General features: G+C 47.5%; 2 protein-coding genes across 2 annotated transcripts; both read right to left on the reverse strand.

Moving 5' to 3' along the window:
- Nucleotides 1-599: 599 nt before the first annotated feature.
- On the reverse strand, nucleotides 600-2146 carry LOC115096405 (cell wall protein DAN4-like; the record flags this gene model as incomplete). The annotated part of the gene is made up of 1 exon (XM_029610961.1): nucleotides 600-2146. A coding segment is annotated over one exon (1017 nt), but the record flags the coding sequence as incomplete, so codon positions are not given.
- A 1981-nt stretch (nucleotides 2147-4127) lies between these two features.
- LOC115097647 (mucin-5AC-like) lies at nucleotides 4128-13658 on the reverse strand (the record flags this gene model as incomplete). The annotated part of the gene is made up of 11 exons (XM_029613578.1): nucleotides 13359-13658; nucleotides 12267-12317; nucleotides 11330-11423; nucleotides 10652-11137; nucleotides 9753-10399; nucleotides 8538-8585; nucleotides 6843-6890; nucleotides 6162-6449; nucleotides 4867-4962; nucleotides 4464-4784; nucleotides 4128-4187 (listed from the first exon to the last, which is right to left on the reverse strand). Coding segments are annotated over exons 1-11 (2439 nt in total), but the record flags the coding sequence as incomplete, so codon positions are not given.
- Between the last annotated feature and the right edge of the window lie 1900 nt (nucleotides 13659-15558).

The raw sequence follows: 15558 nt of genomic DNA on the forward strand, positions 1-15558 counted from the left end.
TGTAGTTGGAACAGTGGAGGGTGATGAACTTAATTGTGTAGTTGTGCTCGCAGGGGTTGTGGTTGCTGATGAACTGCTGGTTGGCTGAGGTGTGGTTGTCCCTGCAGTTGTAGTGGTAGAACTCTCTGTAGAGCTTGCTGTACTGCTTGCTGTGGTGGTAGCTGTTGGTGTAGTAGTTGGAGAGGTTGTGGGCGATGTACTTGTCAACTGCGTAGTTGTGCTTTCAGTTGTTGTTGAGGTTGTTGGTGCACTACTTGTTATCTTTTGGGAGGTTGTTCCTGCAGTTGTAGCTGTGGAACTCTGAGCAGTTGTTGCTGTACTGATTGCTGTGCTTGTGACTGTAGTTGGAACAGTAGAGGGTGATGTACTTAATTGTGTAGTTGTGCTTGCAGGGGTTGTGGTTGCTGATGAACTGCTGGTTGGCTGAGGTGTGGTTGTCCCTGCAGTTGTAGTGGTAGAACTCTCTGTAGAGCTTGCTGTACTGCTTGCTGTGGTGGTGGCTGTTGGTGTAGTAGTTGGAGAGGTTGTGGGCGATGTGCTTGTCAACTGCGTAGTTGTGCTTTCAGTTGTTGTTGAGGTTGTTGGTGCACTACTTGTTATCTTTTGGGAGGTTGTTCATGCAGTTGTAGCTGTGGAACTCTGAGCAGTTGTTGCTGTACTGATTGTTGTGCTTGTGACTGTAGTTGGAACAGTGGAGGGTGATGAACTTAATTGTGTAGTTGTGCTTGCAGGAGTTGTGGTTGCTGAGGAACTGCTGGTTGGCTGAGGTGTCGTTGTCCCTGCAGTTGTGGTAAAACTCTCTGTAGAGCTTACGATACTGCTTGCTGTGGTGGTGGCTGTTGGTGTATTAGATGGAGAGGTTGTGGGCGATGTACTTGTCAACTGCGTAGTTGTGCTTTCACTTGCTGTTGAGGTTGTTGGTGCACTGCTTGTTATCTTTTGGGAGGTTGTTCCTGCAGTTGGAGCTGTGGAACTCTGACCAGTTGTCGCTGTACTGATTGCTGTGCTTGTGACTGTAGTTGGAACAGTGGAGGGTGATGAACTTAAATGTGTAGTTGTGCTCGCAGGGGTTGTGGTTGCTGATGAACTGCTGGTTGGCTGAGGTGTGGTTGTCCCTGCAGTTGTAGTGCTAGAACTCTCTGTAGAGCTTGCTGTACTGCTTGCTGTGGTGGTGGCTGTTGGTGTAGTAGTTGGAGAGGTTGAGGGGCGATGTGCTTGTCAACTGCGTAGTTGTGCTTTCAGTTGCTGTTGAGGTTGTTGGTGCACTGCTTGTTATCTTTTGGGAGGTTGTACCTGCAGTTGTAGCTGTGGAACTCTGAGCAGTTGTTGCTGTACTGATTGTTGTGCTTGTGACTGTAGTTGGAACAGTGGAGGGTGATGAACTTAATTGTGTAGTTGTGCTTGCAGGAGTTGTGGTTGCTGAGGAACTGCTGGTTGGCTGAGGTGTCGTTGTCCCTGCAGTTGTGGGAGAACTCTCTGTAGAGCTTACGGTACTGCTTGCTGTGGTGGTGGCTGTTGGTGTATTAGATGGAGAGGTTGTGGGTGATGTACTTGTCAACTGCGTAGTTGTGCTTTCAGTTGCTGTTGAGGTTGTTGGTGCACTGCTTGTTATCTTTTGGGAGGTTGTTCCTGCAGTTGGAGCTGTGGAACTCTGACCAGTTGTCGCTGTACTGATTGCTGTGCTTGTGACTGTAGTTGGAACAGTGGAGGGTGATGAACTTAATGGTGTAGTTGTGCTCGCAGGGGTTGTGGTTGCTGATGAACTGCTGGTTGGCTGAGGTGTGGTTGTCCCTGCAGTTGTAGTGGTAGAACTCTCTGTAGAGCTTGCTGTACTGCTTGCTGTGGTGGTAACTGTTGGTGTAGTAGTTGGAGAGGTTGTGGGCGATGTACTTGTCAGCTGCGTAGTTGTGCTTTCAGTTCCTGTTGAGGTTGTTGGTGCACTGCTTGTTAACTTTTGGGAGGTTGTTCCTGCAGTTGTAGCTGTGGAACTCTGAGCAGTTGTCGCTGTACTGATTGCTCTGCTTGTGACTGTAGTTGGAACAGTAGAGGGTGATGTACTTAATTGTGTAGTTGTGCTTGCAGGGGTTGTGGTTGCTGATGAACTGCTGGTTGGCTGAGGTGTGGTTGTCCCTGCAGTTGTAGTGGTAGAACTCTCTGTAGAGCTTGCTGTACTGCTTGCTGTGGTGGTGGCTGTTGGTGTAGTAGTTGGAGAGGTTGTGGGCGATGTGCTTGTCAACTGCGTAGTTGTGCTTTCAGTTGTTGTTGAGGTTGTTGGTGCACTGCTTGTTATCTTTTGGGAGGTTGTTCCTGCAGTTGTAGCTGTGGAACTCTGAGCAGTTGTTGCTGTACTGATTGTTGTGCTTGTGACTGTAGTTGGAACAGTAGAGGGTGATGTACTTAATTGTGTAGTTGTGCTTGCAGGGGTTGTGGTTGCTGAGGAACTGCTGGTTGGCTGAGGTGTGGTTGTCCCTGCAGTTGTAGTGGTAGAACTCTCTGTAGAGCTTGATGTACTGCTTGCTGTGGTGGTTGCTGTTGGTGTAGTAGTTGGAGAGGTTGTGGGCGATGTACTTGTCAACTGCGTAGTTGTGCTTTCAGTTGTTGTTGAGGTTGTTGGTGCACTACTTGTTATCTTTTGGGAGGTTGTTCCTGCAGTTGTAGCTGTGGAACTCTGAGCAGTTGTTGCTGTACTGATTGTTGTGCTTGTGACTGTAGTTGGAACAGTAGAGGCTGATGTACTTAATTGTGTAGTTGTGCTTGCAGGGGTTGTGGTTGCTGATGAACTGCTGGTTGGCTGAGGTGTGGTTGTCCCTGCAGTTGTAGTGGTAGAACTCTCTGTAGAGCTTGCTGTACTGCTTGCTGTGGTGGTGGCTGTTGGTGTAGTAGTTGGAGAGGTTGTGAGGCGATGTGCTTGTCAACTGCGTAGTTGTGCTTTCAGTTGTTGTTGAGGTTGTTGGTGCACTACTTGTTATCTTTTGGGAGGTTGTTCCTGCAGTTGTAGCTGTGGAACTCTGAGCAGTTGTTGCTGTACTGATTGTTGTGCTTGTGACTGTAGTTGGAACAGTAGAGGGTGATGTACTTAATTGTGTAGTTGTGCTTGCAGGGGTTGTGGTTGCTGATGAACTGCTGGTTGGCTGAGGTGTGGTTGTCCCTGCAGTTATAGTGGTAGAACTCTCTGTAGAGCTTGCTGTACTGCTTGCTGTGGTGGTGGCTGTTGGTGTAGTAGTTGGAGAGGTTGTGGGCGATGTGCTTGTCAACTGCGTAGTTGTGCTTTCAGTTGTTGTTGAGGTTGTTGGTGCACTACTTGTTATCTTTTGGGAGGTTGTTCCTGCAGTTGTAGCTGTGGAACTCTGAGCAGTTGTTGCTGTACTGATTGTTGTGCTTGTGACTGTAGTTGGAACAGTAGAGGGTGATGTACTTAATTGTGTAGTTGTGCTTGCAGGGGTTGTGGTTGCTGATGAACTGCTGGTTGGCTGAGGTGTGGTTGTCCCTGCAGTTGTAGTGGTAGAACTCTCTGTAGAGCTTGCTGTACTGCTTGCTGTGGTGGTGGCTGTTGGTGTAGTAGTTGGAGAGGTTGTGGGCGATGTGCTTGTCAACTGCGTAGTTGTGCTTTCAGTTGTTGTTGAGGTTGTTGGTGCACTACTTGTTATCTTTTGGGAGGTTGTTCCTGCAGTTGTAGCTGTGGAACTCTGAGCAGTTGTTGCTGTACTGATTGTTGTGCTTGTGACTGTAGTTGGAACAGTAGAGGGTGATGTACTTAATTGTGTAGTTGTGCTTGCAGGGGTTGTGGTTGCTGATGAACTGCTGGTTGGCTGAGGTGTGGTTGTCCCTGCAGTTGTAGTGGTAGAACTCTCTGTAGAGCTTGCTGTACTGCTTGCTGTGGTGGTGGCTGTTGGTGTAGTAGTTGGAGAGGTTGTGGGCGATGTACTTGTCAACTGCGTAGTTGTGCTTTCAGTTGCTGTTGAGGTTGTTGGTGCACTACTTGTTATCTTTTGGGAGGTTGTTCCTGCAGTTGTAGCTGTGGAACTCTGAGCAGTTGTTGCTGTACTGATTGTTGTGCTTGTGACTGTAGTTGGAACAGTAGAGGGTGATGTACTTAATTGTGTAGTTGTGCTTGCAGGGGTTGTGGTTGCTGATGAACTGCTGGTTGGCTGAGGTGTGGTTGTCCCTGCAGTTGTAGTGGTAGAACTCTCTGTAGAGCTTGCTGTACTGCTTGCTGTGGTGGTGGCTGTTGGTGTAGTAGTTGGAGAGGTTGTGGGCGATGTGCTTGTCAACTGCGTAGTTGTGCTTTCAGTTGTTGTTGAGGTTGTTGGTGCACTACTTGTTATCTTTTGGGAGGTTGTTCCAGCAGTTGTAGCTGTGGAACTCTGAGCAGTTGTTGCTGTACTGATTGTTGTGCTTGTGACTGTAGTTGGAACAGTAGAGGGTGATGTACTTAATTGTGTAGTTGTGCTTGCAGGGGTTGTGGTTGCTGATGAACTGCTGGTTGGATGAGGTGTGGTTGTCCCTGCAGTTGTAGTGGTAGAACTCTCTGTAGAGCTTGCTGTACTGCTTGCTGTGGTGGTGGCTGTTGGTGTAGTAGTTGGAGAGGTTGTGGGCGATGTGCTTGTCAACTGCGTAGTTGTGCTTTCAGTTGTTGTTGAGGTTGTTGGTGCACTACTTGTTATCTTTTGGGAGGTTGTTCCTGCAGTTGTAGCTGTGGAACTCTGAGCAGTTGTTCCTGTACTGATTGTTGTGCTTGTGACTGTAGTTGGAACAGTAGAGGGTGATGTACTTAATTGTGTAGTTGTGCTCTGCAGGGGTTGTGGTTGCTGATGAACTGCTGGTTGGCTGAGGTGTGGTTGTCCCTGCAGTTGTAGTGGTAGAACTCTCTGTAGAGCTTGCTGTACTGCTTGCTATGGTGGTGGCTGTTGGTGTAGTAGTTGGAGAGGTTGTGGGCGATGTGCTTGTCAACTGCGTAGTTGTGCTTTCAGTTGCTTGTTGAGGTTGTTGGTGCACTAGCTTGTTATCTTTTGGGAGGTTGTTCCTGCAGTTGTAGCTGTGGAACTCTGAGCAGTTGTTGCTGTACTGATTGTTGTGCTTGTGACTGTAGTTGGAACAGTAGAGGGTGATGTACTTAATTGTGTAGTTGTGCTTGCAGGGGTTGTGGTTGCTGATGAACTGCTGGTTGGCTGAGGTGTGGTTGTCCCTGCAGTTGTAGTGGTAGAACTCTCTGTAGAGCTTGCTGTACTGCTTGCTGTGGTGGTGGCTGTTGGTGTAGTAGTTGGAGAGGTTGTGGGCGATGTGCTTGTCAACTGCGTAGTTGTGCTTTCAGTTGTTGTTGAGGTTGTTGGTGCACTACTTGTTATCTTTTGGGAGGTTGTTCCAGCAGTTGTAGCTGTGGAACTCTGAGCAGTTGTTGCTGTACTGATTGTTGTGCTTGTGACTGTAGTTGGAACAGTAGAGGGTGATGTACTTAATTGTGTAGTTGTGCTTGCAGGGGTTGTGGTTGCTGATGAACTGCTGGTTGGCTGAGGTGTGGTTGTCCCTGCAGTTGTAGTGGTAGAACTCTCTGTAGAGCTTGCTGTACTGCTTGCTGTGGTGGTGGCTGTTGGTGTAGTAGTTGGAGAGGTTGTGGGCGATGTGCTTGTCAACTGCGTAGTTGTGCTTTCAGTTGTTGTTGAGGTTGTTGGTGCACTACTTGTTATCTTTTGGGAGGTTGTTCCTGCAGTTGTAGCTGTGGAACTCTGAGCAGTTGTTGCTGTACTGCTTGTTGTGCTTGTGACTGTAGTTGGAACAGTAGAGGGTGATGTACTTAATTGTGTAGTTGTGCTTGCAGGGGTTGTGGTTGCTGATGAACTGCTGGTTGGCTGAGGTGTGGTTGTCCCTGCAGTTGTAGTGGTAGAACTCTCTGTAGAGCTTGCTGTACTGCTTGCTGTGGTGGTGGCTGTTGGTGTAGTAGTTGGAGAGGTTGTGGGCGATGTGCTTGTCAACTGCGTAGTTGTGCTTTCAGTTGTTGTTGAGGTTGTTGGTGCACTACTTGTTATCTTTTGGGAGGTTGTTCCTGCAGTTGTAGCTGTGGAACTCTGAGCAGTTGTTGCTGTACTGATTGCTGTGCTTGTGACTGTAGTTGGAACAGTAGAGGGTGATGTACTTAATTGTGTAGTTGTGCTTGCAGGGGTTGTGGTTGCTGATGAACTGCTGGTTGGCTGAGGTGTGGTTGTCCCTGCAGTTATAGTGGTAGAACTCTCTGTAGAGCTTGCTGTACTGCTTGCTGTGGTGGTGGCTGTTGGTGTAGTAGTTGGAGAGGTTGTGGGCGATGTGCTTGTCAACTGCATAGTTGTGCTTTCAGTTGTTGTTGAGGTTGTTGGTGCACTACTTGTTATCTTTTGGGAGGTTGTTCCTGCAGTTGTAGCTGTGGAACTCTGAGCAGTTGTTGCTGTACTGATTGTTGTGCTTGTGACTGTAGTTGGAACAGTAGAGGGTGATGTACTTAATTGTGTAGTTGTGCTTGCAGGGGTTGTGGTTGCTGATGAACTGCTGGTTGGCTGAGGTGTGGTTGTCCCTGCAGTTGTAGTGGTAGAACTCTCTGTAGAGCTTGCTGTACTGCTTGCTGTGGTGGTGGCTGTTGGTGTAGTAGTTGGAGAGGTTGTGGGCGATGTGCTTGTCAACTGCGTAGTTGTGCTTTCAGTTGTTGTTGAGGTTGTTGGTGCACTACTTGTTATCTTTTGGGAGGTTGTTCCTGCAGTTGTAGCTGTGGAACTCTGAGCAGTTGTTGCTGTACTGATTGTTGTGCTTGTGACTGTAGTTGGAACAGTAGAGGGTGATGTACTTAATTGTGTAGTTGTGCTTGCAGGGGTTGTGGTTGCTGATGAACTGCTGGTTGGCTGAGGTGTGGTTGTCCCTGCAGTTGTAGTGGTAGAACTCTCTGTAGAGCTTGCTGTACTGCTTGCTGTGGTGGTGGCTGTTGGTGTAGTAGTTGGAGAGGTTGTGGGCGATGTGCTTGTCAACTGCGTAGTTGTGCTTTCAGTTGTTGTTGAGGTTGTTGGTGCACTACTTGTTATCTTTTGGGAGGTTGTTCCTGCAGTTGTAGCTGTGGAACTCTGAGCAGTTGTTGCTGTACTGATTGTTGTGCTTGTGACTGTAGTTGGAACAGTAGAGGGTGATGTACTTAATTGTGTAGTTGTGCTTGCAGGGGTTGTGGTTGCTGATGAACTGCTGGTTGGCTGAGGTGTGGTTGTCCCTGCAGTTGTAGTGGTAGAACTCTCTGTAGAGCTTGCTGTACTGCTTGCTGTGGTGGTGGCTGTTGGTGTAGTAGTTGGAGAGGTTGTGGGCGATGTGCTTGTCAACTGCGTAGTTGTGCTTTCAGTTGTTGTTGAGGTTGTTGGTGCACTACTTGTTATCTTTTGGGAGGTTGTTCCTGCAGTTGTAGCTGTGGAACTCTGAGCAGTTGTTGCTGTACTGATTGTTGTGCTTGTGACTGTAGTTGGAACAGTAGAGGGTGATGTACTTAATTGTGTAGTTGTGCTTGCAGGGGTTGTGGTTGCTGATGAACTGCTGGTTGGCTGAGGTGTGGTTGTCCCTGCAGTTGTAGTGGTAGAACTCTCTGTAGAGCTTGCTGTACTGCTTGCTGTGGTGGTGGCTGTTGGTGTAGTAGTTGGAGAGGTTGTGGGCGATGTGCTTGTCAACTGCGTAGTTGTGCTTTCAGTTGTTGTTGAGGTTGTTGGTGCACTACTTGTTATCTTTTGGGAGGTTGTTCCTGCAGTTGTAGCTGTGGAACTCTGAGCAGTTGTTGCTGTACTGATTGTTGTGCTTGTGACTGTAGTTGGAACAGTAGAGGGTGATGTACTTAATTGTGTAGTTGTGCTTGCAGGGGTAGTAGTTGCTGATGAAGTGCTGGTTGGCCGAGGTGTGGTTGTCCCTGCAGTTATAGTGGTAGAACTGTCTGTAGAGCTTGCTGTACTGCTTGCTGTGGTGGTGGCTGTTGGTGTAGTAGTTGGAGAGGTTGTGGGCGATGTGCTTGTCAACTGCGTAGTTGTGCTTTCAGTTGTTGTTGAGGTTGTTGGTGCACTGCTTGTTATCTTTTGGGAGGTTGTTCCTGCAGTTGTAGCTGTGGAACTCTGAGCAGTTGTTGCTGTACTGATTGTTGTGCTTGTGACTGTAGTTGGAACAGTAGAGGGTGATGTACTTAATTGTGTAGTTGTGCTTGCAGGGGTAGTAGTTGCTGATGAAGTGCTGGTTGGCCGAGGTGTGGTCGTCCCTGCAGTTATAGTGGTAGAACTCTCTGTAGAGCTTGCTGTACTGCTTGCTGTGGTGGTGGCTGTTGGTGTAGTAGTTGGAGAGGTTGTGGGCGATGTGCTTGTCAACTGCGTAGTTGTGCTTTCAGTTGTTCTTGAGGTTGTTGGTGCACTACTTGTTATCTTTTGGGAGGTTGTTCCTGCAGTTGTAGCTGTGGAACTCTGAGCAGTTGTTGCTGTACTGATTGTTGTGCTTGTGACTGTAGTTGGAACAGTAGAGGGTGATGTACTTAATTGTGTAGTTGTGCTTGCAGGGGTTGTGGTTGCTGATGAACTGCTGGTTGGCTGAGGTGTGGTTGTCCCTGCAGTTGTAGTGGTAGAACTCTCTGTAGAGCTTGCTGTACTGCTTGCTGTGGTGGTGGCTGTTGGTGTAGTAGTTGGAGAGGTTGTGGGCGATGTGCTTGTCAACTGCGTAGTTGTGCTTTCAGTTGTTGTTGAGGTTGTTGGTGCACTACTTGTTATCTTTTGGGAGGTTGTTCCTGCAGTTGTAGCTGTGGAACTCTGAGCAGTTGTTGCTGTACTGATTGTTGTGCTTGTGACTGTAGTTGGAACAGTAGAGGGTGATGTACTTAATTGTGTAGTTGTGCTTGCAGGGGTTGTGGTTGCTGATGAACTGCTGGTTGGCTGAGGTGTGGTTGTCCCTGCAGTTGTAGTGGTAGAACTCTCTGTAGAGCTTGCTGTACTGCTTGCTGTGGTGGTGGCTGTTGGTGTAGCAGTTGGAGAGGTTGTGGGCGATGTGCTTGTCAACTGCGTAGTTGTGCTTTCAGTTGTTGTTGAGGTTGTTGGTGCACTACTTGTTATCTTTTGGGAGGTTGTTCCTGCAGTTGTAGCTGTGGAACTCTGAGCAGTTGTTGCTGTACTGATTGTTGTGCTTGTGACTGTAGTTGGAACAGTAGAGGGTGATGTACTTAATTGTGTAGTTGTGCTTGCAGGGGTTGTGGTTGCTGATGAACTGCTGGTTGGCTGAGGTGTGGTTGTCCCTGCAGTTGTAGTGGTAGAACTCTCTGTAGAGCTTGCTGTACTGCTTGCTGTGGTGGTGGCTGTTGGTGTAGTAGTTGGAGAGGTTGTGGGCGATGTGCTTGTCAACTGCGTAGTTGTGCTTTCAGTTGTTGTTGAGGTTGTTGGTGCACTACTTGTTATCTTTTGGGAGGTTGTTCCTGCAGTTGTAGCTGTGGAACTCTGAGCAGTTGTTGCTGTACTGATTGTTGTGCTTGTGACTGTAGTTGGAACAGTAGAGGGTGATGTACTTAATTGTGTAGTTGTGCTTGCAGGGGTTGTGGTTGCTGATGAACTGCTGGTTGGCTGAGGTGTGGTTGTCCCTGCAGTTGTAGTGGTAGAACTCTCTGTAGAGCTTGCTGTACTGCTTGCTGTGGTGGTGGCTGTTGGTGTAGTAGTTGGAGAGGTTGTGGGCGATGTGCTTGTCAACTGCGTAGTTGTGCTTTCAGTTGTTGTTGAGGTTGTTGGTGCACTACTTGTTATCTTTTGGGAGGTTGTTCCTGCAGTTGTAGCTGTGGAACTCTGAGCAGTTGTTGCTGTACTGATTGCTGTGCTTGTGACTGTAGTTGGAACAGTAGAGGGTGATGTACTTAATTGTGTAGTTGTGCTTGCAGGGGTTGTAGTTGCTGATGAAGTGCTGGTTGGCCGAGGTGTGGTTGTCCCTGCAGTTATAGTGGTAGAACTCTCTGTAGAGCTTGCTGTACTGCTTGCTGTGGTGGTGGCTGTTGGTGTAGTAGTTGGAGAGGTTGTGGGCGATGTGCTTGTCAACTGCGTAGTTGTGCTTTCAGTTGTTGTTGAGGTTGTTGGTGCACTACTTGTTATCTTTTGGGAGGTTGTTCCTGCAGTTGTAGCTGTGGAACTCTGAGCAGTTGTTGCTGTACTGATTGTTGTGCTTGTGACTGTAGTTGGAACAGTAGAGGGTGATGTACTTAATTGTGTAGTTGTGCTTGCAGGGGTTGTGGTTGCTGATGAACTGCTGGTTGGCTGAGGTGTGGTTGTCCCTGCAGTTGTAGTGGTAGAACTCTCTGTAGAGCTTGCTGTACTGCTTGCTGTGGTGGTGGCTGTTGGTGTAGTAGTTGGAGAGGTTGTGGGCGATGTGCTTGTCAACTGCGTAGTTGTGCTTTCAGTTGCTGTTGAGGTTGTTGGTGCACTACTTGTTATCTTTTGGGAGGTTGTTCCTGCAGTTGTAGCTGTGGAACTCTGAGCAGTTGTTGCTGTACTGATTGTTGTGCTTGTGACTGTAGTTGGAACAGTAGAGGGTGATGTACTTAATTGTGTAGTTGTGCTTGCAGGGGTTGTGGTTGCTGATGAACTGCTGGTTGGCTGAGGTGTGGTTGTCCCTGCAGTTGTAGTGGTAGAACTCTCTGTAGAGCTTGCTGTACTGCTTGCTGTGGTGGTGGCTGTTGGTGTAGTAGTTGGAGAGGTTGTGGGCGATGTACTTGTCAACTGCGTAGTTGTGCTTTCAGTTGTTGTTGAGGTTGTTGGTGCACTACTTGTTATCTTTTGGGAGGTTGTTCCTGCAGTTGTAGCTGTGGAACTCTGAGCAGTTGTTGCTGTACTGATTGTTGTGCTTGTGACTGTAGTTGGAACAGTAGAGGGTGATGTACTTAATTGTGTAGTTGTGCTTGCAGGGGTTGTGGTTGCTGATGAACTGCTGGTTGGTTGAGGTGTGGTTGTCCCTGCAGTTGTAGTGGTAGAACTCTCTGTAGAGCTTGCTGTACTGCTTGCTGTGGTGGTGGCTGTTGGTGTAGTAGTTGGAGAGGTTGTGGGCGATGTGCTTGTCAACTGCGTAGTTGTGCTTTCAGTTGTTGTTGAGGTTGTTGGTGCACTACTTGTTATCTTTTGGGAGGTTGTTCCAGCAGTTGTAGCTGTGGAACTCTGAGCAGTTGTTGCTGTACTGATTGTTGTGCTTGTGACTGTAGTTGGAACAGTAGAGGGTGATGTACTTAATTGTGTAGTTGTGCTTGCAGGGGTAGTGGTTGCTGATGAACTGCTGGTTGGCTGAGGTGTGGTTGTCCCTGCAGTTGTAGTGGTAGAACTCTCTGTAGAGCTTGCTGTACTGCTTGCTGTGGTGGTGGCTGTTGGTGTAGTAGTTGGAGAGGTTGTGGGCGATGTGGTTGTCAACTGCGTAGTTGTGCTTTCAGTTGTTGTTGAGGTTGTTGGTGCACTACTTGTTATCTTTTGGGAGGTTGTTCCTGCAGTTGTAGCTGTGGAACTCTGAGCAGTTGTTGCTGTACTGATTGTTGTGCTTGTGACTGTAGTTGGAACAGTAGAGGGTGATGTACTTAATTGTGTAGTTGTGCTTGCAGGGGTTGTGGTTGCTGATGAACTGCTGGTTGGCTGAGGTGTGGTTGTCCCTGCAGTTGTAGTGGTAGAACTCTCTGTAGAGCTTGCTGTACTGCTTGCTGTGGTGGTGGCTGTTGGTGTAGTAGTTGGAGAGGTTGTGGGCGATGTGCTTGTCAACTGCGTAGTTGTGCTTTCAGTTGTTGTTGAGGTTGTTGGTGCACTACTTGTTATCTTTTGGGAGGTTGTTCCTGCAGTTGTAGCTGTGGAACTCTGAGCAGTTGTTGCTGTACTGATTGTTGTGCTTGTGACTGTAGTTGGAACAGTAGAGGGTGATGTACTTAATTGTGTAGTTGTGCTTGCAGGGGTTGTGGTTGCTGATGAACTGCTGGTTGGCTGAGGTGTGGTTGTCCCTGCAGTTGTAGTGGTAGAACTCTCTGTAGAGCTTGCTGTACTGCTTGCTGTGGTGGTGGCTGTTGGTGTAGTAGTTGGAGAGGTTGTGGGCGATGTGCTTGTCAACTGCGTAGTTGTGCTTTCAGTTGTTGTTGAGGTTGTTGGTGCACTACTTGTTATCTTTTGGGAGGTTGTTCCTGCAGTTGTAGCTGTGGAACTCTGAGCAGTTGTTGCTGTACTGATTGTTGTGCTTGTGACTGTAGTTGGAACAGTAGAGGGTGATGTACTTAATTGTGTAGTTGTGCTTGCAGGGGTTGTGGTTGCTGATGAACTGCTGGTTGGTTGAGGTGTGGTTGTCCCTGCAGTTGTAGTGGTAGAACTCTCTGTAGAGCTTGCTGTACTGCTTGCTGTGGTGGTGGCTGTTGGTGTAGTAGTTGGAGAGGTTGTGGGCGATGTGCTTGTCAACTGCGTAGTTGTGCTTTCAGTTGTTGTTGAGGTTGTTGGTGCACTACTTGTTATCTTTTGGGAGGTTGTTCCTGCAGTTGTAGCTGTGGAACTCTGAGCAGTTGTTGCTGTACTGATTGTTGTGCTTGTGACTGTAGTTGGAACAGTAGAGGGTAATGTACTTAATTGTGTAGTTGTGCTTGCAGGGGTTGTGGTTGCTGATGAACTGCTGGTTGGCTGAGGTGTGGTTGTCCCTGCAGTTGTAGTGGTAGAACTCTCTGTAGAGCTTGCTGTGGTGGTGGCTGTTGGTGTAGTAGTTGGAGAGGTTGTGGGCGATGTGCTTGTCAACTGCGTAGTTGTGCTTTCAGTTGTTGTTGAGGTTGTTGGTGCACTACTTGTTATCTTTTGGGAGGTTGTTCCTGCAGTTGTAGCTGTGGAACTCTGAGCAGTTGTTGCTGTACTGATTGTTGTGCTTGTGACTGTAGTTGGAACAGTAGAGGCTGATGTACTTAATTGTGTAGTTGTGCTTGCAGGGGTTGTGGTTGCTGATGAACTGCTGGTTGGCTGAGGTGTGGTTGTCCCTGCAGTTGTAGTGGTAGAACTCTCTGTAGAGCTTGCTGTACTGCTTGCTGTGGTGGTGGCTGTTGGTGTAGTAGTTGGAGAGGTTGTGGGCGATGTGCTTGTCAACTGCGTAGTTGTGCTTTCAGTTGTTGTTGAGGTTGTTGGTGCACTACTTGTTATCTTTTGGGAGGTTGTTCCTGCAGTTGTAGCTGTGGAACTCTGAGCAGTTGTTGCTGTACTGATTGTTGTGCTTGTGACTGTAGTTGGAACAGTAGAGGGTGATGTACTTAATTGTGTAGTTGTGCTTGCAGGGGTTGTGGTTCCTGGTGCATTGCTGGTTGGCTGAGGTGTGGTTGTCCCTTTGGTTGTAGTGATAGAACTCTGTGCAGGTGTTGCTGTAGTGCTTACTGTGGTTATGGCTGTTGGTGTTGTAGTTGGAGTGGTTGTGGGTGATGTACTTATCAGTTGTGTAGTTGTGCTTTCAGTTCCTGTTGTGGTTGCTGGTGCACTGCTTGTTGGCTTTTGAGAAGTTGGTCCTGCAGTTGTAACTTTGAGAGTCTGAGCAGCTGTTGTTGTGGTGCTTGCTGTGGTTATAACTGTTGGTATAGACAGTAGAGCAGTTGTGCCTCCAGAAGTTGTAGATTTTGTGTTGCTTGTTGGTTCCGATGACGTCGTAGATGTAGTTGTGGTTTGAGCTGCTGCTAACATTGAAAAATATAGTTAGTTTCCTGACATGTTAAGGCATGTTTCATCTTTTACATGTTGTAAAAATATTCGTGTACTTAAATCAATGCCCTTAGTTTTGCTATGCTGAGATATAGAGAATTTTACAGCACCGTTTATTTGATATCGTAATATCTTACCTAGCTTAGTGGTTAGGCATTCAAGGTTGGGTCAAAGGTATCCAACTAACTTTGCCAGTTTTCAGTGATATCAGGCTCACTTAACTGGATAGCTTTGGACCTGTTTTATAGCGGCTTTGCGTGACCATATAACTTGCTAATTAACCTATCTTGAAAATTATCCTGTTGAATGGCATTGTAACGTTTAGAGATAATGCGGCTTTCAGGCCTGGAGCCTATTTTCCGCCCCACACAACTTTGAAGCCACCCAATGTTTAGAAATATGATGTGGATCATAGGTCAGCCGCTCCACTCCATCCTTTCTCCTTTGCTTTTTTTTTTGTCATTGAGGCTTTCTCCTGCCCCCGTCCCCCCCCCCCCCCCTCCCGCAGTGCTCCTTGTCCCTGAAACCCCAGGGCCCGCAGTCAGGTTTCCTCTGACCTGCTCCCTGGCACTTCCAACCTTGCTCTGGGAGGGTCAGCTTTACCTGAGGTTCTCACTGCCAGCGCTTGCAGCGAGGCTCAGCCAGGCCAGCGGGTTGATCTCCAAGTCCTGATAGAGCAGCGCGGGAAACGCTGGGAGTGGGTAAGTGATGACCTCAACCCCTGGCTGGGGATTTCAGGGTCCCAGGGGTGCAGATTTATTGCATATTGGGGAAGGGGATGGGGGAATTCAGCCGCAGACCCACAAGGCAGTTTTTAAAAAAAAAAAAAACTTTGCAGCGCCACGTAACTGGATATCTTTGAGGCAAGGCCAGGTAGCTTTAAAACCTAATGGGGTAATTCTCAAAAGGATTTCTGCACTTAAAACTGGGTTTTATTCGAGTAAATGCACTTTCCATGCATACGTGGGCTTTTGAGAATTGTTACAGTGTATACCATGGAATTGGCCGTAGGATTTAGTCGTGTAAGTGCACTTTACTCGAGGAGATGGCTTTTGAAAATTGCTATGATGGTATGTTACATTTACATGTGTAACTCCTTTGAAAATTACTTCCCCCGTACGTAACTGGGCTTTTGAAAATTGCTCCAATATGTTACTTTTACATGCGTAAATCCCTTGGAAGATTACTACTTAAAGAGGTAGTTTTCAAAAAGTAAGGGGCATAAAAATTAGCCTACACGTGTGTAAGTATCCTTCAGTCACGTAACCGGTATTTTATAAACGTTGAAACTACGATCGTTAGCTAGGGGTTGTGTGCACCTATACTCGTGAGGAACACAGGAGGTTCAGGGGTGTTCCAGGGCCTACGACAACATTTCCCTGCCATCTCATCATGGAACTTTATTACAAATAATATCGCTAACCAAATCTGTCCAGTACTCTCCAAAAATTTCAACCCCCTCCAGCCCTGCCAAAAAACCCTGGTACACCTCAGAATTAAAGGCTATCAAACGTACCCTTAGAAGATTAGAAAAAATCTGGCGTAAAAACCCTTCACCCACAAACCTAACAAACTACAAATCCGCCCTGAATAACTATCATAAACAAACCCTTAAAACAAAGAGATTTCCATGCAAAAAAAATCCATGACTTACAATTCAGTTCCAACGCCCTCTTTAGCTATGTCCATAAATTGACCAAAATTGACCCTCCTTCCACTCCTGCTTTAGATACCAAAAATAAAAGTAATGAACTCGCTCAATTCTTTCACGACAAAATAGCAAAGATCATGACACGATTCACTACCCCCACCTCCCTACCAAAACTATATCACTTAACCCAAATATATCTTTCAATACCTTTGATACCACTGCCACCTCCGA

This window comes from Rhinatrema bivittatum, chromosome 8, assembly GCF_901001135.1.
Source record: "Rhinatrema bivittatum chromosome 8, aRhiBiv1.1, whole genome shotgun sequence".
Classification (NCBI taxonomy): Eukaryota; Metazoa; Chordata; class Amphibia; order Gymnophiona; family Rhinatrematidae; genus Rhinatrema; species Rhinatrema bivittatum.